The sequence below is a fragment of the Photinus pyralis genome, unplaced genomic scaffold (genome assembly GCF_008802855.1).
Source record: "Photinus pyralis isolate 1611_PpyrPB1 unplaced genomic scaffold, Ppyr1.3 Ppyr1.4_LG1, whole genome shotgun sequence".
Lineage (NCBI taxonomy): Eukaryota > Metazoa > Arthropoda > Insecta > Coleoptera > Lampyridae > Photinus > Photinus pyralis.
The window spans coordinates 32,116,265-32,141,033 of record NW_022170249.1 but is presented as its reverse complement, the minus strand read 5'-3'; the positions used below and the strand labels follow the sequence as shown (position 1 = coordinate 32,141,033).

Genomic DNA, 24,769 nt, shown 5'->3' with positions numbered 1-24,769 from the left:
TTTTGTTTTTGAAATTACAAAAGCGAAGCTAATTCACCGCTCGGGGGCTAAGTCATACTATGCGGCCAGTAGGTAGGGGAAAAAAGCTAAATCTTGGGTTTTTTTTAGTAATACTTCATTGAATTTTTGTTCTAACTTTTGTCTCCTTCTTTGCCGCTCATTTTTTAGAAACTTCACGAAAACACTCCACTAATAAATGAGTAAAATTTCCTAAGCTAACACGTAATGACGAACACGATTGACGACACGGCATGTCGGAGTCGGACACGCTGGCGGCTGGCGCTGAAGCAAATCAAAACCAACATTTTCCATGGACCATGTGATTAATAACATAACGGCACCAATGCTGGAAAAAATGACCCGAAATTGGACTGACAGAATGCGTTTCGTCAGGGACAGCCGCGGTGGCCATATGCCTCAAATAATTTTTTGATCTTCCCAAATAAAACAGATTTTTTGTATCTATTATTTATTCAAATTTAAAATTCTGTCGGGCTTAAAAAAACACCCTATACACGGTGTCCATTTTTCGTGTGCTACTATGGGAATCTCGTTTACCTGAAGAGATAGAGAGTTGGTTAAATGGAGGCAAAGTTGCGAATTTTCGTGCTGAATAATAATCTGAAAAGAAATTAAAAATATATTTAGTAGTTTTGAAAATATCGCAAAAAAACATTATTCAGGCACTTTTTAATTTTTCGGGAAGTGTTTTGGAAAAACAAAACGTTCTTTTATCGTGAACAAAAGTTAGACAGTTCGATCCATCTGTCTGGTTGGAGCGTTGGCTGGGAACTAGTTGTGTTGAGATTTCATCTGAATAGAATTGAACCTTCGTTTTGTAAGAAAATCAATTCAAATTAGAACAAAATGCTTTCGCAATAATTCTAGCACAAACGTAAATTACACTACTTAAAGTAAGTCAACCTGTTGTGCACAACAAAAGAACGTTTTGTTTTTCCAAAGCACTCTTCGTAGAAAATGAAAATTGTAATTTTAGGAAAAATGTGTTGCTGAACCATACCATGTGTGATATATCGTTGTAAAGAGAAAAAAAGACGTAATCTCAAAATGTCAAAATCCAAAACGGCGCCCATAAGAAAAATTAAAGTTGCCACGTGTTTCTCCGTCATCCTAAAAGTTATTGAAAACGGGATGCCATATTCGAAATCTCCATTAAAAAGTGTCTGAATAATGTGTTAATTAGAAATGTCTAGAACGATTAGTTTACTATGAAAAAATTAAAAACGAAAATCAGACATTTTCTTTTTTTTGCAATATTTTCAAAACTATTGAAGATATTTTAAATTTCTTTTCAGATTATTATTCAACACGAAAATTCGCAACTGTGCCCTAATTTAACCAAATGTCTATCTCTTAAGATATGCGAGATCCCCATAGTGGCACCCGACAAATGGACACCGTGTATAATCAAAACAAGTGCTGGCACAAATTCAAATTCTTAACGCTTGCGGTTGTGGCGTTTGAGGGTGCAACACATCTGCAAGTTGACATAAGTGAGAAATGACATTTGGTAGGTACCACAGTGGCCTTGAGCGGACCCAAGGGGGGCCTTGAGCGAACTGTTCAGCAGAATCAGAAGCGCTACACCGCTACTTGTGAGCGGTTAGTCGCGATTCATACTATACGTACCGTCACCGCACCGTCAACGAAACGTCAAAATATTATTACATTGAAAGCTATCAGCTATGGACATATAGACCGGGAGATGGTGCCACGCCACTTTTTGTTGTGTGATTTGCTACAAGTATGGCCTTAGATCATATAGTATGGCGACCATTCAAAGGTAACTCTCTGGGAGTGGGGCCGTTATTGCGTGACGATTGTTTAAACATGTCGGAACATTTAATGATTTTGGACAATTTGCTACACAAAATTCTTTGGATTTTCTGGTAGTTGGTGCCTCGGTGACAAAACAAATGACGGAAATGAAATGCCATACTTTTCCGGTGGGCCTTATTAGCCCGCCATACTGATTTGAACGTGTCGATTGTTTCTTTTTTTTGGGTGCCATTTGCTACAAGCTCATTTTTCAAGTCCTCAATCAGTCATTCACGAAAACATAGTAACGAAAATCAACCTGCCATACCGCACCGACGGGCCCGGATAGCCGCCATACCCATACCGGCGCAAAGATGTCATTTTTGTTAATAAATTTGGTTTTGGCTTCAGTCTGGTGAACGCATAAAATATCGAATATCCTGCCTCATGAATAATCGACAAGCGACTAACGCGAAAATTTGTTTCAATGTTTATTATAATATTTAACGCAGTATGCGCGCCTAACTGACGCAACTCACATTACAACTCCGGTAGAACGTGGCCGTCCCGGCCCTTTGCCATCACATGGCCACAACATTGAACCCGATTGGCTACATATGATTCAGTCAAAAAGTATATCATCCTGGTATCAACAGTTTGAATTGGTGCTCTTCGTGAAAACGTATGCGTTCCAAATGTAAGGTTATGTTGACAGTGATAGAAAGTGAAACATTATTCCGGTAAAATGTCAACAGCCCTTTTAGCCGTCTTCGCCGTTATTTTATGTGTACTCTTTCGAGTATTTAACGTTAATAGTCAACCTCAGAGACCGTCCATTTGGTGTTCAGATCAAGATTTTCTAGATATTATTCTTAAGATCTCATCATCAATTTTACAGGAACCGTAAGTACTTTTTACTATTTTTTGTATAATACGATCTACGGAAGATCATTATCTTTTCCGGTAGAGTACGATAATGAATCAGACGAGAATTAGTAAATCGTAACCAGCAGCTTCTTTTTATGGCACGATAATTTTACTCTTGATGCTCGCATGTTTATTGTTATCGCCTATCGGCAGACGACAGTGAAAGTAATTGGGCAATTAAATAGTAACAAGGCATGAATGGAACTTTTTTTCATTCTTTAATTAAGAACATAATTGAGTAGGTAAATTGGCAACTGGCCACTTTTTATTAACTCGTTGAACGTTCCGAAACAAAAATTAATGTTTTGTACACAAAATTCCAATTTCCACTCCGGATACTGTTACACAATCATAAACGCGGTTAATCTACCTGCTTTAATGAAAACGTACCTAATCGAAAAGCCGGCCGTTTCCGGAAAGTTATAAGAAATTTGATTAGAAATGAACAAATTTTTATAAAACCGCAATTTACTTACGTACCTAGTAACTTTTTGTACAGCAACCGGACGAAATGTTGACTCGAGAATACGAGTTTATTAGCGTAACTGGCTATCAACAATTAACCTCGCAATTAACCTCTTACTTTTAAACGTAAAGTGCCCAGTTGAAATTTCGAAATCACCTGTTGGTTTGACAAAATTTTGTATACAGGGTGATTCCTATAGTACCTGCCACCGTTTGGGAGCGTGTAGGTGGTGCGTAGGGGAGTATTTTGATATAGGACACTTGGGGGCGGAAATCTAAAATAAGGGTGCCAGAGCCAAATTTACCTTCTGGAATTTCGCGCCTGTAGGTAGGCAACCCAACCGGCCGGCGGTGCACACGGAGCGATCTCAGGCGGCGATGTGTGGCTGACACTTGATCAGAATTTTGTTTAAACCCACGAAATCCCGTCTGCAACGACGCGATCAAGTGAATAAACACTATGGCAATAGTATAATAATAGTTGGCTAGATGTAGGAAGTGCATTGAGAACAACGGTGGCCACGTTGAACACTTGTAAACGTTATTGCTTTTGACTGTCGTTTTCCCTCCTTCCCTCCCATGTCGCTTCCTCGCGCTAACTCGCTCTGCATCGCTCCGCGCGAAACGTCGGTCGGTTGGGTTGCCTACATACAGGCGTGAAATTCCAGAAGATAAATTTGGTTCTGGCGCCTTTATTTTAGATTTCCGACCCCAAGTGTCCTATATCAAAATACTCCCCTAGGCACCCCCTATACGCTCCCAAACGGTGGCAGGTACTATAGGAATCACCCTGTATAATATAAGGGATCTTCTTTGAATCAGAGATCCTTGGAAATTGCACGAGATAAAATCCTCAATTCCCCTTCAATCCCCCGAGATTCCCTGAAATTCTTTTTGAAACCTCAGACCGATTGAAATTCATCCAATTACTTACCTACTTATAACTCTCGCCAGGAAAGATTGCCGGTCACAGAACACTTGATCCCGATCTACAATCCCTGTTTTTCGTAAGGTGCTAGCGATTTCCGGGATAGTATCGTGTCAATGTTGAACGAAAAGACTTTTTGTTCAACATTAGCACGATTCTATTCCAGAAGTCGCTCGCATCTTAATAAAAACAAAGATTGTAAATCGACACAAGGTGTGCTGTGACCTAGACCGGGAGATGGTGACACTTTTTGTGGTGTGATTTGCTACAAGTATGGCGACCATTCAAACGTTTAATTAAGTACTCCTCAAAACGAAAATGGTGCTAACCGAGGTGCTAACTCTCTGGGAGTGGGGCCGTTATTGCGTGACGATTGTTTAAACATGTCGAAAGATTTAATGATTTTGGACAATTTGCTACACAAAATTCTTTGGATTTTCTGGTAGTCGGTGACAAAACAAATGACGGAAACGAAATGCCATACTTTTCCGGTGGGCCTTATAGCCCGCCATACTCATTTGAAAGTGTCGATTGTTTGTATTTTTTTTGGGTGATTGCTACAAGCTCATTTTTTTATGAGCATCAAGTCCTTAAACAGTCATTCACGAAAATCAACCTGCCATACCGCAGCGACGGGCCCGCATAGCCGCCATACCGGCACAAAGATGTCATTTTTGTTAATAATTTTGGGTGATTTGCTACAGTATGGCATTTGGATTTTCCGAAAGTTCATGCTCCACATTGATCCATGATATATGTGCCATACTCGTCATGAAGGCTAAAGATGGCGCCATACTCGAAAATCTGTTTTCTTAAAACATCTTTGTGCTATAACTGGGACAAGCAAGGAACCTTGAAAACGACCTTCTCGTGAGCTTCAAAAAAATGATTTTATTATTAAAAATTGGTAACACAATCCATTCAAAAGAATAATTGTTCTAAATTGATTAACTTATCCCGACAAGATATAATATCGTACTCGCGTTTAACAATTATCGTCATCGGTCTCTTTTGTTTCGTTCCCATTGCCCTCGTTAGTACTCTAATCGATTTGATTTTCATTCTCTTGGTCAATGCGATCCAGAATGATATAGGTCTCCGACAGTAGTGGGCATGTCGTCGCCGTCGAACCAATTAAATTCATAATTATCTGTGTGCGTTAACTTCCATCCGTAATATTCAGGACTATAATAAAATACAAAATATATAAAATTATGTTGATGGGTATGTCAGATGCACAGTGCCAACTTTCTTAATTATGAAAGCATCTAAATGAAATTTGATACCTATATGCACTTAGAGGTGCAAAATTTGGTCTTGAACATGCTATAGCCATACACAGGAGCTCGTTTAAACGTTTATTATTATTATTTTTTTCTTCATTTGGGCATCGACTACTGAGGTCATTATTATTTTTTTCTTCATTTGGGCATCGACTACTGAGGTCATATTATTAGTGTTATTTTAATTTGTATAATGTTCAAATTTTCATCGTTTCTTAATTCGAAATAAATACAACTGCCCTGAAAATTTTATCAAAATTGATCAAAGTCACTAGGTGTTCAGATACTTATGGCGGGTAGTATAAACTTGATGGCAGCTACTATCTACTACCTGCGTTCCATTGAATGCAATGCCGAACACAACGACCCCGACCGGAACCTCTACAACTTTCTGAAGATGTTCGAGTGGGGCGCAGAATATTAAGCAACATAACATCTCGTGATAAAACAAGATTGGCCCGGGATTCATGTTTGAAACTTGATATTTACTTTTATTACACCTCAAACTGTCACGAAAAATTGGTGCCATACTGTAGCAAATCGCCCAAATTTTCCGAAAATTCTTACATTTTTGAAAAAATATTATACATAATTGGCCCATGCCACAGGTATGGCGTATCGAAATTTCTATTTCTGACTATAAAAAGAATAGGTGGAAAAATTTATAGGGTGCAGAAAATCGCCCAAAATTATTTACAAAAATGACATCTTTGTGCGGGTATGGCGGCTATGGGGGCCCGTCGCTGCGGTATGGCAGGTTGATTTTCGTGAATGACTGATTGAGGACTTGATGCTCATAAAAAAATGAGCTTGTAGCAAATCACCCAAAAAAAATACAAACAATCGACACTTTCAAATGAGTATGGCGGGCTATAAGGCCCACCGGAAAAGTATGGCATTTCGTTTCCGTCATTTGTTTTGTCACCGACTACCAGAAAATCCAAAGAATTTTGTGTAGCAAATTGTCCAAAATCATTAAATTTTCCGACATGTTTAAACAATCGTCACGCAATAACGGCCCCACTCCCAGAGAGTTAGCACCATTTTCGTTTTGAGGAGTACTTAATTAAACGTTTGAATGGTCGCCATACTTGTAGCAAATCCGAGAGCAAATCACACCACAAAAAGTGTCATCATCTCCCGGTCTAACCGGCAATCTTTCCTGGCGAGAGTTATAAACTATTTTGCAACAATTTTTCTATATCGCCGTTCATGTCTGTCTTATCTTTGACAATGTTTTGTCTTAGATCATCTGCTATCGTACAGAAGAAGTTATTCAGTGAACACGCTACTTGTTTTGGACAATTGATTATTGAATTATCATTATCTCTGAGATTTATTTTAATATTTTTCTTAACATTTTCACCTGTTAGTTCTTTTACAGTACGCCATTGACGTTTGGGATCGTTTTTATTACACTCAAACATGGTTTTATAAAACAAGGTTTTTGTTTCTTTTATTTTACTTGCAACATTGTTCCTAAAAATGTTGTATTCAGATATCAACACATTATTATTTGGCGATTTAAAAACCCTTTTGTACAAGGAGTTTTTCTTATTCACCATCTTTAGTAATTCTTCGTTCATCCAAGGTTTTAATTTTTGGTATTTTCTGCTTAAGTGCCTTACCTTAGTAGAACTCAATATACATTTGTTTAAAATTTCTAAAAAGGCTCGAAAAGCAAGAGATGTTGAATGGGTAGTGTACATGTTAGACCAGTCAGCTTCTCTGAGACGCTTATTTAATATATTGTACTCAATCTTTGGCTTTACATCTGGAACAGTATTTGATTGTGATTGACGATCACATTTCACACAGATTGCGGTCATACAATGATCCGAAATATCACAGCTAATTACCATAGAACTACAGTCTAAATTGTGATTTGCGTTGCGTCTAACTAATATATGATCTATCAAGGTAGCCGAGTCCCTAGTTATCCTTGTTGGTTCACAAAGCATAGACTTGAAACCCATACTTGACATTTTAATCAAATAATATTCAGAAACCCTGTCTTTCTTTAACAAATTTATATTTACATCACCACTTATAATTACATTCTTCGTTTTTATTTGTTGTAGAAACAGTTCGAACTCATCTGTAAACCGGGTCTCATTGTATTCGTGCAGTCTATATAATCCGACAATATCAACTAAATAATTGTTAGCTAACTTAATTTGTAAAAGAACGCAATCAGCTGTTATTAGATTTACATTATTTACCCTTTGACAGGACAAGGAGGTATTCACATAAATCGCAACACCTCCTGCTCGGTGATTATGATTACATTTTGCATAGAGCGTAAATTCTGGAATTTCATAAAACCCTAATTCACTTTCCTCTACCCATATTTCTGAAACTATAATAACATTTGGTTTCGTCTCTAGATTTTCAATTTTAAGCATAAAAATATCAAAATTTCTTCTCAGACTTCTTATATTTTGGTGCACTACAATTAGTCTGTTGCTGTATAAGTTAAATATGTTTTTATTAAAAACTATAACTATTATTATTAATTATTCCAAACAAAAATTCTATTTTATACAGTTCCATAAACTCAAAGTTCTAGTCCAGGAGAAAATAATATTTGCAATAGGGTATTACTTACAGGTAAAAAACTGTTCGTGTCCGTATCCTGTCGCCGAGAACTATGTCCGTTATTGCAACGTAGCAACTTGCTCCAGGTTGGTGAGAACTATCGCCTTGTCGCCTTCTTTTTTCCGCAAGAACACTTTACCGTTTTTCACCCACAAAAAAGTGTATCCCTTTTCCTTCTTCACAGCCCTTGCAGCGTTTAGTACCTTCCTTCGTGCTTGGTTTAGACTCTCGTTTATATAAACCAATTCGGCGTTCCCGTCCAAAAAACCGATGTCCCGGGTGTTGAAGTTTCTCTTGACTTTCCTTTTTTGAATTAGGTCTTCTTTGATCGATCTCCTTACGAATTTAACAATTATTCCTCGTGTTCTTCCTTCTTGTCTCATTCCTAGGCGGTGACAGGCGTCAATCATATCATCATTGGGCAGCCGAGGTTATTTCCTACCTTTTTCACTAATTCCGGGACGTCTTCTTGGTTCCGTTCCGGTATTCCGTTGATCTCTAGGCAGTTCACACGGGAATACTGTTCTGAGTCGTCGAGACGTGTTTCGAGCTCCTTCACCTTGGCGCGTAGATTGATATTTTCCTGACCCAACTTGCTTATTTTATCTTCATAATCGCTGAGTATTTGAGACTGGTTTTCTATTTTCTGCGAAAGTTCGTCAATCTTTTCGTGGCAAGCTTCCACCGACTTTCCTAGCTCATTTTCCAAATGCTTTACCTGATCGCGGGATTCTTTCCTCATCTCCTGCAATAGTTTCATTACATCCTCGATATTCGGAGTAGGGTTGTCAGCTACTGTTTCGTCTCGCATATGGACCTTACATTGATCGCACCGCCAGATGTCGCTTGATGAAGTAAGAAGGTCTATATCGTCTTGTGATAGGTTCACACAGGTTCCGTGGAAGAATCGCTGGCAGTCGGTGCACTGAATTTTAGCTTTACGCGTCGAAACATTTTTATCACATTTTTTGCACTTATCACTCATTTTGTTAAAGGACTTCCCCGCTTATATATATGTACGAAAAAATGTAAAGTGCACTTATAATGAATGCATCTTGAAGAACTTAGTGCAATTTTAAAGATATAGTTGCAATCAATTTGTTGGAACACGCACGCAATGCTATCAGGCCGTCACAAGATAATCAAAACAACAGACCGGCCACAATACGTCCGTCCACTTCGAGTTCTGCCACATGATTATATATTACTGCCACATATTATAAATAAGAAACTTAGCATTGCGCAACACCTGATATTTAAAATATGCGATATGTTTGCAACTAGAAGCATCTTTGGTTAATATTTCAAAAAAATCTCTAGTAATAGGAAATTGACATTGCGCATGCGCACATGTTTACAATATGCGATATGCTTGTTTTTACTAGTAAAATCTTTGGTTAAAATACAACAAAATATCTCTATAAATAAGAAAGTTTCCATTGCGCAGTGTGCGCATGCGCACATCTGATTTATGCGATATGCTGCTCTTTAGTAGAAGCCGAGGTAGAAGCATATGTGGTTAAAATTTCAAAAAAAATCTCTATAAATAAGAAAATTTCAAAAAATTCCATTAATAAGAGAGTTGACATTGCGCAGTGTGCGCATGCGCACGTCTGATTTTGAGAATGTGCGAAATGCTTGTGTTTACTAGTACGTGTGGGGTTCAAATTTCAAAAAATATCTATATACAGGGTGGTGACATGCGTAACGCATCATAGGGATTTCAATGTAAAATTCATAACATGCGATTATTGGCTCCCCAAATTATGCAAAAATGTATTAAAGTTTTTTGTAGAAAAATTTTTTTTACGCCAATCAATCGTATTAGTTTTCAATTTTTTTCATAAAAAGACGGAAAATTTGAAAAATAAAACCCGTATCTTTTTCAATAATCTGCGACCTCTCCTTGGAATGTGAGATCAAGCGGCGTTATCTTTTATCACGATTGTTGGGTAATTGACAGACCTAACATTTAATAAGCATGATTTGTTTTAGTGCGTCAGAATGTTGGGTGATTGGGGGGGGGGGGGGTGTTGAGATTGTGACCACATTTCCTACACAGATTGGACACATTAATTTACTTCTTCAGTCAACACCATTGTTTTATTTCATGTCAACATTATTTTTCTGACGCACGGCCCGTTGATGGGCAAATAATATTGTATCATTTGTTCGGTCAGTTTGAGAAAAAAATGCATATAATATTAACGCAACTCAATCTTGCTTTTAAATAATAAACATGATTACATGACAGCAAGTACAGATAGTGGGAGTACTTGCTTAATTTGTATTACCATGAATACAGAATCTGAATATTATTCAATGGTATTACAAAGTATTAATTGCGTTAATTACATCCTCGCACTGTATCGCTGAAATAGAAATTAATATGGTGCCTTGGGTGATATTGGCAGATTTTAATGAAATTTAATCTTGTGGAAAAATATAGAAATTGTGGAGGTAATATACTAATTAATAAGTAAATAAAATGACTATCGATTTATTTTTCCACGGGGGCTTAATGTTATGCCACAGCTTATTACATTCAAATTGTTGCTTTTACTTATATTGTCTTTTACTTCACATAATTTTCCATGCTCATCAGGAAAAGTAATTGGCGGCAATCGATCAACATTTTTTCTTTATGAATTACTAAAGCTTTATCGTTATGACTTTCTATTTCCGGCGATAATTGATCTGTTGACACAGCTGATGTATGGCTACATGAAGTACATCCGCCTATTTGCGCACGCGGACCTACTCGCTAATCGATATTATATTACGCGCATAAACAGTGATAGTAATTTAAGAGGCAACGTAATGACGTTAGGCCGCTGTTCGAAATTGCAATTCAGATTGATCGCAGATCGCGACTATGTGATACTTTCAAACTCTTCCAAAAGAACGAGTCTCCGAAAAATATAGATTTTTCTACAATGTATCCAAAGTTGACATTTGCGCTCGTATTTGACAACGCAAACGTCATCTTTTTCGAGGAATGTCACTTTGTCGCTTATCACGAACTTATAAATTAAGATGGACTGCTGATCAAACAGTTGCATATAGAGGTAGAAATGGTCCTAGCATGGGCGCGGCCATGATGTGCACGTTTTAGTTATTTTCTTGGGGTATTTTCCAACTGCTCAAGTTTTGAGACTATTGCAGCCTTGGAAAATGACATGTGTCACAGTACGTTATTTAGAAAACGTGAGGTTAATGCATGTTTATTAGTTGATTTGAATTTCGCTCCAAGTGAGTGCACATCATGGCTGCCTCGATATAGGTGTCATTTGTCAATTCAGCATTAGCAGTCCATCTTAATTTATAATAGTCCGAGAGCTGGTAGACATTTTTGGGTAGGTATTTGAGGCACGCTGAAAACTTGTCCAACACTTCTCCAATAATACCCAAACACAGAAATCCAGATCTGGCTGAGGAGTGGCGGGGCTAACAGTTTGCCAGGGGCCTTTAAAGTTTGAAAAAAATAATGTCACTGATTTGTGAATCAATTTCAGACATATGCACACATACACTAAAACGCTGCAACAACTATCAGGTATGCGAAATCGATAAAAACTCTTGTCTGAAATTGATTGACAAATCAATGACGCAGGGCCAAGGGACTCCTGATTTGAAGTGTATACTGGCCAAATACTGGCCGCAATAAATACATGAACACCTAGTGTACTTTGATCACTTTTGAGGAAAGTTTCGGGAGAATTGTCTTTATTTCGAAATAAGAAACGATGAAAATTTCAACATGATACAATTACAACTAATTCAGACGACACTAATAATGTGTAGATCATCCACTACTTCTTAGGCATTCAGATACTCGACTGGGCATACATTCTTTTTTCAAACTTTGAAGGCGCCTGGCAAGGTGTTAGCCCCGCTTCTCCTCAGCCAGGTCTGCATTTCTGTGTTTGGGTATTATTGGAGAAGTAGTGGACAAGTGTTCAGCGTGCCTCAAATACTTACCCAAAAATGTCCACCAGCTCTCCTACTATAAGTTCGTGCTTATAAGCGACTAAATAAAAAAAAACGCTCGCTCTCCCAATTATTAACTATAAATCAAATATGCATTGCTCAGAGTATCCAATGACAACGAGTAAATGACATCTTTCATTTTTGGAAATATGTGAACTGCGCGATTGTAGAAAAAATCTTGTGTGTAATTCGAGCTCATATTGATTGTCGATCGCGTTGTCGATTGACCATTTTGCGCTCTTTAACACACAAATAGCTATTACTATTATGTGTACCTATATGATTATGAATATATTATCAGATAATAATTTGACTAATCCTCTAGAACTTTTTATTGAGGGGCACTTAAACTTTGATACAATTGATTAAAAAACTATCCAAATGAGTGGTTGCGTGATGAAACTAATTAGACATAGATTATTTTGTAATGTAGTAGATGTTATCAATAGATTTAAGTACCGTTCATTTCATACACAGCTATAAGATCGCAAAGTGAGATTTGGTTTCACACGCAACAAAATGGGTATTCATGGTAGTGAAGGTCTAGTATTTTTCCTAGGACAAACGTCAAAGTAAAAAAATTGCGTTAAAGGGCCTATTATTTATTACACCCGAAACTCAAACTCCTATAATTGCCGGTTTTTGTTAGCGTGACGGAGAATTTTTTATTTGGTTTTCGTTGAATAGCTTTCACTATTTCTTGGTACGAAATGCTATTATGAAAGGTCACGGACCGTGTCACTATAATATTATTCTACGAGAGTGCAAGCTGCTACGTTCAGGGTATTGTAAAATAACAGCGACATTGTATCGCATGAAACAAGAAACGAATATTCGAGAGAGGAATATTCGACACAGGAGTCTTTTAGTAAGTATGCATTCAAGTATATCCTCACAGCGCGATATATACAGGCTGTTTCACGCAAACCGTTACCTAAAAGCCAGCCTAAAAGTATTTAGTCTCCCATTAATAATTTAAATCTAAATTTGCATACGAACATAGTTTTTCATGATCTATTGAAAGAAAATATGATTAGAATCGTTTCACTTCCTTATTAACGAGCGACAAAAAGCGAGAAAGCGAAATTTTCTCCGTCCGCCCGTTCGTCTGTGGACACGATAACTGACTAACGGTTTCGATTTTTCCAATTCTGTTTGTAGCAATAGGTAGACAATTTTTGGTCAATATTCGTCAACCGGAAGTGACTGTCGCTCGTTGTCAATATTGGTGCAGTTTATTTTAATTAGAACAGCCTGTATTTTATTCCATTTTCGAAATCTTGATGAAAATTTATGTTGTTTGATACCACATTTCCCTATACCCAGCATGTGATTCAAGATTTTTCAAAATTTCTGACGTTTGACTGCTAATCTTCGTTTGTTATTATGACCTGATTCTTTTCATATTTAGTGGTATTCAACAACGGATGATAACAATTATAGATAAAGAGATACAAGCATCATGTGTACTCCGTCAAGTTGAAACCAGTAGTTTTTCCCAGGTATATATAGAAGCTCGTTAATAAAGGAAAGGATAAATTTCTGCAGGTGCATCATCGTACATTCCGAGGTAAATTCATGTCAAAAGCTAGTCGGGATAATTTATTACATTTTTCATAAGGAAAGGAAAGCTTCCAAGTTCCAAAAATTCGAGATTTTTAATCGAAGTAGGGAAGGGTCCACCCCTTTTTTATGCAAAGCCCATTGCATTAGCAACCCAGTATAATGAATCGGAGATATCCATGGTGTGATGAAACTCAAAATGTGGTTGTGTATTTTTGCGATTTAACGACTCTAACCCAGTATAACTTCCGTAATTGTATAAATGTGGTGCATACCTAATTTTTTTTACTGTAACTGTAACACATTAGGTACTCTCCGAATATTTTTTCCTTTAAAAGTAACAAATTTACATGTAATACCAACATTGATCCGGAATGCTGGACAAAGTGGATAAATTTTTAGCATATTTTTCATGAGCAGAACTATCCTATTTATGCAGTGATTTTTATGAAATGTTGGTATTATGTCCTTCTGATACAAGCAATAAACAGACTTCCGAAAATTAAACGAAAATTATGGAGCAGACGTCATTATCGGTAGGGTCAGGCTTCAAATACGAATGTATCAAAAACGGAATATCTGAAATGGGTACAACTTTCAATGCGATTAATTCGAGAACGGACTGTCGGAACTCGGTATTTACAAAGGGAAAGTGATAGGTCTCACTGTGACGCATCCAACGATGTCGGTAAACAGAGATTCTAGATATGATGTATGATGGATGAAAAAACAGGGTATACCCACAAAGTGAAGATAAAAGTTATTGCCAACATTCATATGTAGCATTAGAAAACATCGAGGAAAACATTGTCATATTTACATCATTTTTCTACGATTATACTTCTAATTTATACCTTTTGTCTCGCTTTTCGTATACTACGGCAAAATATGTTTCGAAGGTTCGTAAGTACGACTGAAAAATACACGCTATTTTATGTGAAAACACATAGGTAGTGAATATTTACAAAATAAGTGTCTTTCATTTTTTTTAAATTATAATTTCCATTAATAAATTATACTATTTTTAGAAAAAAACACAGTTTTTGAAGCTTAAAGGTTGATAAGAGAAAGTATGTGGAAATTTAGAGATAAGGTGCGGTACTTCTCCATGAGTAATAATCTTACAGGCAGGAAAATGAGCATGCATTTAAACTGATTAATAATGCAAAAGTCGTTTACGCCACTTATAGAATGTACCAGTAATTATAGCCACGATAACATTATTTTCGATAAGCACGGCGTGTGTGTATTGTGCAATTCTTTCACAAGTTGGTGCTAGAATTACCTGTAAGAAAAGAACGACAGAGCGACCCTTAATAATGATTTAATGAAAAAACTGGTCGTGGTCAAGGATGCGCGATTTTGCTCTTAAAGGCAGCTAAGTTGCGTACGCGGTCTGGGGCACGATAATGAGGGATGCATCAGAAATTTTGGTGAGTTTGATCAATGTAAAACAGTCAATTTTTCATGTAGGTAGGGAAAAATAATTAAAACGGCTAAATTTTTCAGATCCTGGAGGTTGAAAGGGGTGAAAAGTGGTATATTGGCGATTTGTCACAGAACTATTGATTTTGAGACATTAACGATTTTGGAAAAATCACCTCTTTCTTTCAAGGGGATAAAAAATCTCATTTTTTTCATCGTACAGAGCTGCGCGAGTCGTAGTCGTAGAAATATTTTAATAAGAATAAAAAATATTGCAATAGATATATTTCGAGAAAATCACCAAAAACTGGAAAAATAAATAATTAATTATTAAGCTGCTTGATTTAACTGTAAAAATAGTTCATTTTGTAGGATTCGTTGCCCGATTGTAAGGGGTTGGCTGTGTTACATGGAAACAATATTGAAAAGTCCGATACAACTGAATACCGAACGATCCTCGAGATCTTCGCACATACCTACATAATTTTTACAATACACCTTAAGGGATTGATTCTGTCGCACCAGATCAGTATAGCTTGTAAAACAAATTTTTGAATCGGCATTAGTTTTACTTTTATTCGAGGTCCGTATATACAAAATTTCATTCAAATATCTGAACAAATAAAAAATTTGAAATAGCGCATGCGCAAAACAATTTTTTTTGACTCGGCATTAGTTTTTCTTTTATTCGAGGTGCCTACGTACAAAATTTCTTGTACCTAATTCATAACTAACGGAGATGTCAAAAAATCGGATTGCGCATGCGCAAAACATTTTTTTTACCGACATCAGTTTTACTTTTATTTGAGGTGCCAACGTACAAAATTTCATTGAAATATCTTAACAGATAAAAATTGGGATTGCGAAAATACCAAAATTGAGTTGCGTCTACAAATTGTTGAGCTGTATTACAAAAATCGACGTTCTATGAGGAATGTGTTTCGTTCGCTTAGGCTTAGAGAAAACTTATGGCCTACATAATCGGCCTACTGAACGCACAATTCACTATACCATCGATAAGTTTGAAATCCAATTTACATTATTGGATAATACGCGACCACATAGACCACAATATACCACATCCAGCACGTCGTGCAGAAAATATAGCTGCGGTAGCAGAGAGTGTACGCGAAGACCGTGAAGAATCGATTCGACGCTTGGCATGTCGTATGAGTATTTTACGTAAGAATCTTTAAAAACACACAATTACAAAATACAACTAGTGCAAGAACTAAAGCCGACCTATCTTCCGAACGTTTCAGTCGTTGGGCTCTTGATAAGCTTGCAAAAGATACACTTTTCGAAAATAATATTCCAATGAAGTATGAAGCCCATTTTTAGCTTAATGAGTATGTGAATACACTGTTTCAAACCAGTATAGACAACGAGCGACAAACACAGACGGACGGACAGAAAGTTCAAAATCATGAACGGCTGGGTTGTTCGTTAATAAATAAAATGCCCGTGTTTGGGGTGATGAGCAAGCCGAAGAAGTTGAACAGCTGTTTGGTATCTAAAATTATGTAGTTGGATCAGAAAAACAGAACAGAAAAAATCCACTTTCCTAGCAAGAAGTATACCTAGTTCAATGGCAGTTTCAACAACTCCTGTACAAGCCAGCGTTCTCTACGTTGGGAGGAGTGGTGACAGTGGAGTGATGTAGTCTCAAAGCAATTTCATTGTTACAGATCCAAAAATGGCATAATTTTCTTGCAAATATTTACTCGTTAGGCACTAATTTGATCAAAGTCTGGATGGTAGCTCAAACCGTTTAAAATTAGTACATACGTTGATGAATTTATTGTGGTTAATTTTCGTAACGTGTATCATCGTAATTAATCAACCCGTCCTCTACCGATGTGTCAAGGGTATAAGCACGTGGAGAGTGTGTATGTGTGTATAAATAAGTCTGCTATCAAATGTTCTAATTGTTAGTAATAATCTGGTCGTTATTCTGTATATTGACTCTCACTTTTGTTTATTTATAGCATGCATAGTACCTATGGCAATTTGATGTGTTATCTATATATCCCAATTGAATGCAGTACCACGCACTCAACAAGTCAAACAAAAAAAAATTCCCCAAAATGTAATTGTTCATTGGGTACATTGCACTGGTTCATTTTCTGCCAAAGAATTTCAAATACAAAATTAGAAATGCATTATTAACACATGGTTATTTCTGTACGACGCGGCACTATTACCATAGTGTAAGCTATTCTTACACTATGCTATTACTTGCGCTGTCTAGATTGCGGAAGAGAACACTAACCAAAACATGATAATTTCAAATGCAGACACTATTGAGAAAACAATAAGTACTGGTGTTTGGGGGCCCATGATATACAGGAAAAATTTCTTTTTGTTCTTGCAAGGGAAGGTGCCAGAGTGCTATCAGATTGATTTCACCTTAGGGTTGAAATACCTATATGTTGGTGAGCCCTCCGGATTTACAAGCTATATGACTATACTCTTTATATGGCTCTGTAAGAAGAAGGGCAAGGAAGTTACAAATTGCTTTCAACTTCTCCAAATTGGTGAACATGTATCGGATTGTTATGGAACCTTGGAAGGCCCGCAAGGATTAATTTTTAAACTTTGGTTGTAGTTATACGTTTCAACGTTACAAACGGCGAAATTTAAATATTTTGTGCTCCCTTAACTTCTTAACTCTGAACTTCAAAAATACAAAAAATGGGAAGGGTATGATTAGTTTTTTTTAATTTTGTGGACGAATAGTTCTGACTGTGCATTTGCGTATGAAGTTTTAGTTCAAATTACAGGAGAGTTTTTTGTTATTTCGCAGTCATTGTCAAGCTAGTTACTTCGCATGAGAAATGCCGAGTTTGCTGAATTTTGGGCCCACGCGGATTTGAGTTATTCTGTTGATTTGATCGGTTGAAGAAAGCTAGTTGATTAGTGGAACAGATCCTAATGGTCGATTGGAAAAGTATGTTTGGTGAGAAAGTCTTCGTGTGAGATCGAAGGAACTTCAGCGCATTTTTGTGTGGCAGATCAGTATTATATTAACCCCTTTTGACTCCACCATCAATAAGATCTTGTTCGGGGCAACCGCATTCCCTTTGTCGGTACCTGCTACCGACGTCCCGTTCACTCGCAATTCGCGTTTGTAGCTTTGATTCTACCATCAGTAAGAACTTGTCGGGGGCTACCACATTCCCTTTGTCGGTACCTACTTCCGACGTTCCGTTCACCCGCAATTCGCAATTTGATGGATTTCGCTAAAAATCCTCCTCAAAATAGTACTACTTTTTGGGGCACTTCTCATAGGTTGACACGAGTAAGAAAGGCGATTCGAGCTTTAAGAAACTTAAACCGCGTAACAAATAGCGGAAAATACTTTTTGGGCGCTCGAAGTCGACTACCCCTCGAAGACACGCGCCTTGCAAACGGTGGCTAATTTCGCCCTTAGGAAAAAAAAAATTTCCGTCACGTAAGAGTTGTGCGCGGTTTACAAGATTTTTCGAACGACACCAATTTGAAAACAATCTTACCAAAACTGTAGAAGAAGATGGAAAAAAAACTGAAAAATCACCACGTTAGTATAACACGCTCGGGGATGGCGCCTAGATGTCGCCGACCCCACATCATATAGCCTCGCCGCTAAAATAGCCCCGATAGGTACATGTACAATCCTCGTTTTTCTAGAAGCGTTCTTCTACGGGCCCGCATTTGCTGCCAGCCAGCCGGCCCAAGTGAGATTAAAAGCTACCTTTTTACAAATAAATTTGAAAAAATTCGCTAAAACAGCATAAATAGCCTTTCCACTCGTGGAATAGAATTAAAATCTTGCGATCAATAAAATTAGGGTACGCGACAGTAAATTAGTTACAACGTACGTACTCCGAGTACTCCGACGCCGACGTTCAAATACTCCTAATTAAAACTAAGTCCGCATAATGTCTACCGTGGCACCATTAAACTTTTGAGCAAGCGTATTGTCAATCAAAAGACGAAATCCAAGTTTCTGCAGCGCTCGTCACTTCATTCCATGGGACTTATTTAGGGGAATGGCTATTCAGTAGTCCAGTTGAGCGACCTCGGTGAGACTGTTCATAGAGCTGCTAGATATTTTTGGGTAGGTATTCGAGGCACGCTGAAAACTTGTCCAGTAGTTCGCAGACATAGCTGAAGAGTGTACTTTGATCAATTTTGATGAAATTTTCAGGACAATTGTCTTTATTAACGACCTCCTAGCGAGTTCATAATTTTGCGATGTCTCTCTGTTCTTCAGTTAGCACTATATCTCGAAAACAAATGAACGATGAAATTTTGCAGGTGGATTCTTGATCAAATTTGTAGATCGGAGTTCGTGAATTGGTAAGGCCCCCCAAACCAACGCGGACATACGTGCGCGGGAGCGGTACGGATGCGGGATTTATTTGTATAGTATGCATACCGATGTGGCGGTTCGCACGCATATACCCCATATACATTTCTAATTAAGTGGTCGGCTTACTCGAAATGAACTTTGTTTATTAAAATCACCGCCCTTAGAAATAAAATGAATTTGATTGAAAAATATAATGGACCGTACATCAGTGATTTGTTGCAGAAGCAGAAGAAAAGTTACTACCTACAACATCCAGTAAAGCCTATTGCCAAAGAAAACTTACACGCGGTTGGGAAAACTTCAAACAAAGGATTTACAGAAAGTGACCTAAGATTTTAGTTCATCCTCATATTTGAAGTAAAATTACTTTAAAGCACTAGTCTTTTAAAGGTCCGATTTCGTACGCATTTGAGTGTTCAAAACGGCGATTGTGATTCAGGTATAATAAAAAATAATTTGTTTTAACTTTATTTCTACAGTGAATGCATAAAGTCTAAAAATAACCTGATTCTCGGAAACGTCAATTCCAATACAACTTGTAATACTTACACGTGATAACTTTTGGCATTAATTTTTAAAATTGCTTGCAGTTTGCATATTCATGTTACCGTTGCTGTTTTAAACAAAAAAATTAAACGTCCAAAAGTTTATGAAAATTATTCTCAAATTATAAATCTTCCAATTCTCTTCTCGTGAAAATCAAAAGGTCAATTAAAAATAGCCATTTGTGTAAATCTTGCTAGTATCAAACAGTTTTATTTAATGGACCAACATGTTTTAAGGTTTATTTTGTCTACTTCATTAAGAAATATTTATAAGTGATCCCTATGCTTTGGGGGATTCTGGTCTCTAATTTTTACCAAATTCCGAAACTAGAATAGTATACTTGTAGATCTGTATTACGTAATCCAATCTCAATTTTATGATCGTGTTGTAGGTAGCGGTAGCGAGACTTGAGTGGATTTTTATATACGATTACTAAGTGATGATCTAACATTAAACCTTAACCTTCACCTGTTCACGCTTATTTGAATGGTTGAATGCCTACCATTTTGTTTTAATAGAGCTTACATAATGGAAATTTTACTGGTGTTTGTTTAATAAACACTAAAAACTCTTGGTTCCTATGGAACAGGTGGCCGTGAAATATTGTAGGGATTACCACAGATATGTCACATTTGAGATTTGTGTGTAATAGAAATTCTCTCTAGATGTGTATGTAGTTAAAATACTAAAAAAGTAATCAATAAGTAATTAAAAATAAATAATTCTAAAAGAAAATGTACAACATTCTTAAATTATAGTGTTTCTTGCATCCACAGCAATAGATATAAAAAAGTCATTGTTAAAAGTAACATTTATTCACTTTCATGATCGTTTTGAATAGAGCTGGCCAATGAACATATTATCGGCGATGTGTACGTAAAAGGCCCGGTGCGCAAAGGCCTTTTTTTGTAGTAATTTCTACATTTCGTATCGAAAAATAGAGAAATTCATAAATAAATGTTTTTTCTACAACTGTCAAAAAAACCTGTCATTTTCTGGCGGATTTCGAAACGCGATGTACTAGATTTTCAAAAGGTTAATTAATAAGTAAGGTTGCTCTTGACAACGTGCGCGAAATCGTCAACAGTGAAAAAAAGTATCTCGCGCACGTGACAAAGTTGAACTTAAACAGCAAATTTAATTAACAATCGGTTCAGTTGTAGAAAAAATATTGTATATAACGCTAGCGCGAAGTCATTTGACTGATATTTTGACTCGGCTTCGCCTCGTCAAAATACCTTCAGTCTCAATGCGCGAAATTGAACTTCGCGCTCTTGTTATATAAATAACTATTTTCAACGATGCTTTTTATACACTTTGGCCCATATCATTGAATAATAATATTATTCAATGCCCATATGAATAAAAGGGACCTGAGCAGCAGAACGGGACGGAGTGCAGCGGTGCAGTGTGAAGGGGCACTTACGAGTATTTACTTTGAATTTTTCAAGTATAAGCATATGCTTCATTTTATGCATATGGGCCATTGTGAATAACCACCCCTTTTATCAATAGACCGGGGGATAATGACAGATTTCCGGACGTGATTTCTTACAGTATGCATCTTGGAGTATATTGAGGTGTGGATATTCTAACGTTAATAACACAACTATGAATGAATTACTCCGTGTTCTTCATATATAAAAGTTAATTAACTTAATTAATTACTTAATTAAGTAATGCCATTACGTTCCCATGCAGTTTATGATAACGTATGATATATATGCTCTATTGGCATAACGAGTGGGACAGTAAAATTCAATGGTAAAACGTGCAGGCATACGCAACAGAAGTTGCAAAATTGTTAAACAAATTTTCGTGTATTGATACAGTATGTCCCTTTGTTTTTCACTTTATATAGATGTATTTAGGTAGTATCATTGTTTAAATACTTTATTAAACAATGGTAGTATATATAATTCCCAGTTACAACTGTAATTTACAAAATAATTTCCTATGTGTCCTATCCAGAGCTTCGTAGCATACTGAAGAAAATGACGGCATATTATATGAAGAACACGGAGTGATTCATTCATAGTTGTGTTATTAACGTTAGAATATCCACACCTCAATATCCTCCAAGAGGCATACTGTAAGAAATCACGTCCGAAAATCTGTCATTATCCCCCGGTCTACATTTTAAAAATAGACAAGTGTCGCTTTTTTATTTATTCTGTGGTAAAGATACATTAATTTTCTTAAATAGTGGAAACTGCGGGAAAAATCAATAGTACGACTTGATTGTCGCGACATAAAATGCAGTCTTATTACGGCGTAAATAACAAATGAGTGAACGATGACACGAAGGTCATATAAATTGAATGGTGTACGTCCATTTAGAATCGATTCCAAACGCATTTTTAGCGGACAGCCGCTGCTCGATTGCGGATTTCATATTGTAGCTTATGCTTTCTAGTTGAGCAAAGTACAAAAACTTTTTGAAAACTTGTTGTGCATCCATCAATCCGGATGCATGTGAAAAAAAGTTTTAGAATTGCGTTCATCGTCGTCAAATGCGAATATCTCAAGATGACGGAACACGGAAGAGGGTACTTACAAAGGGAAAATTGAAATTGGAGATGCGATGAATCCGTGCGTGGGGTTAAACTTTAAAAGTATGGAATTAAAAACTACTAGTCTTTTTGGAATTTTAAGTTCCCAGTCGATAGAAAACTTCAAAATATTTTTTATTTAAAAAGTGATCACAACCAGTTTACCGATTATTAATTCAAATTAATCGATCATCTATTTCTTGCACGGCGACAATATCAAGTACAACTTTTTCCTATAGCGCGTTCGCACCTCCAGATGCAGTATGGGGTCTTATGGACTAATTGCCTCTTTTACTAGTTTGCGTCATTCTTCGATAATACTATCCTTGTTTCTAACGCATTGATGTCAAATTGACATGATTAAATGGAAGTATTAAAACAAAACATAATCTCCATGTGCTGTCATTGTCACGTTTGGCAAGCATGTACTGTATGTCCATAAGCACCATACTGCATTTGGAGGTGCGAACGCGCTATAGAATGATTCACTGATAATTACCCCGCACAGGGAGCGCCAGCGTCTCGAAAAATCAACCTCATTACTTTGCATGAAGTTGGCGCACTCTGGAAGCGAGTCGTGCCGCGCAGCCGTGGCCACCGTGGAATTGTTCCGCCGCCTGAATGCACGGGACAATACAGAGTGTAGTTCTCTAGTTGTACCACGGGGGGGGGGGGGGGCAGTGTGCGATACTGGAACATTTCTCTGAGCGTGTTCCCCGAAAGAGGTTAAAAAAGAATTTTTTGACAAATGATTTTTTAGTGCGACCGCCATCTTGAATTTTAGCGCATTTTCCAACGCTATTGCAGCCACTTTCTCTGTACGGGGCCTTAACCACTCCTACAGTTTTCAAGATATTTAGTTCGTGCTTTTTGCATCCGTTAGCGTATAGCTCTGGCACCTGAGCCAAGGAAAATCTTGACTATTAAACTGCGCACGTAATGTTAATTTTCTTATTTATGGAGATCAAAATCAAATGCGCTCATGCGCAGACTTAAAAATGTCAACTTTTTTACTTATGAAGATCTCCCTCTAAAGTTTAACCAAAAACAAACATCGCACACCTATAGCACAAATTAAATGTGCTCATGCGCGAACTGCGCAATGCCAACTTTTTTTTATTTATGGAGATATTTCTTTGAAATTTAAACCATACATGCCTCTAGTAAAGAAAAACTAACGCACAGAGCTATCGCCTTTTGGAAAGCACTGTTCAATTCATGGAAAATGCGCTGTAGTTACTCGGTCATGTGATACGTCATCAGAAAGCTTATTTTTTCTCATTTAACAACACTTGTTTAGGTAAGGAAATAATTTCAAATGGAAGTGTTCTAATTTTGATTTTCATGACGGTTTGAGCGTAAAAGTAGTTCCATCTTTTGTAGTGACCCTATATATTGTAACCAAAAATTAGGTAGTACTTTGGCACTCTTAAGCTTAAGAGTGCGACAGTTCGTGTCAATGTAAGATTGCAAGAAGACCTCACAATTGCCACAACAGCACGTGAAATATAATGAAAATGAAAACATCGGTCATTGCTCGAATATATTTTTATTTTGACACGGTGAACCTTGTATAGCTGGGTACTAGGAAGATAAGATAGCAGACATACAATTATGTAAGGGTCGGTTGGTCCATGTCCGCGTAAATATTTAAGTTTGTTTTCATTTATTTGTAATTTAGAACTGGATCCATCTCTTATTTGGGGAGATCAATAATGGATTTCTTTATTTATAATGTTTTTATTTGAATGAAAGTTAAGAATAATAATTAACAAAGTTTTACGTAATTTACAAACGTAATGATTGTCAAGAAGTGAAATAGTAAGAAATGGTTGAGTTTGTAGAAAATGGAACTTTTTTCCCTTGCCTGTATAAGGACCTGTTATTTATTATGTGGTAAATAAATAATGTGTATTGGTATATCCAAAACTTACTTTGGGCAAATTTATGATGAGAAAAATTGGGAACGTTGTGCTCAGAATAAGTGTCAATTTTAAATATCCCGTCAAAATCAAAATCGATACGTTATCTGAATTATATCTTCAAATCGATAAATACTGTCAAAGGCAGGTAATACGTCGCCTGCTTTATTTATGATGCAAACGTTATAGGTAACTTTGAGCAATTTAGTTTAAATTTGGTACAATTGTGGTATTTGTACAAAAGAGCCCAACCAGTCGTCCAGAATCGAGAGCGAGCTTACCGTCGGTGAAATCACAACATAAAATGTGAACGATCTGCAAAGTGGAGGGTCTCTGAGAGAATCCCACTAGATGGATCCATCGCTAAAGACAAATTCAAATGCATATAGATCCGAACTCGGCTCCGAAAAGAAGCCTCGGATGTAGTGCTGGGCTAT

The 24,769-nt window shown here is 36.9% G+C and overlaps 1 protein-coding gene across 4 annotated transcripts in view; it reads left to right on the top strand.

Annotated features, from left to right (window-relative positions):
• Positions 1-2,296: 2,296 nt before the first annotated feature.
• LOC116158927 (abhydrolase domain-containing protein 2) overlaps positions 2,297-24,769 on the top strand; it is a 33,310-nt gene continuing 10,837 nt past the window's right edge. For 2 of the 4 annotated variants that reach the window (XM_031471797.1, XM_031471796.1), the window contains exon 1: positions 2,297-2,682. In XM_031471797.1, the coding sequence (XP_031327657.1) occupies positions 2,525-2,682 (158 nt within the window). In that variant the 5' untranslated portion in view covers positions 2,297-2,524. Of the gene's footprint in view, positions 2,683-14,745; positions 14,967-19,732; positions 19,752-24,769 lie in introns of those variants that run through there. The other 2 variants (XM_031471798.1, XM_031471799.1) reach the window with 2 other exon arrangements.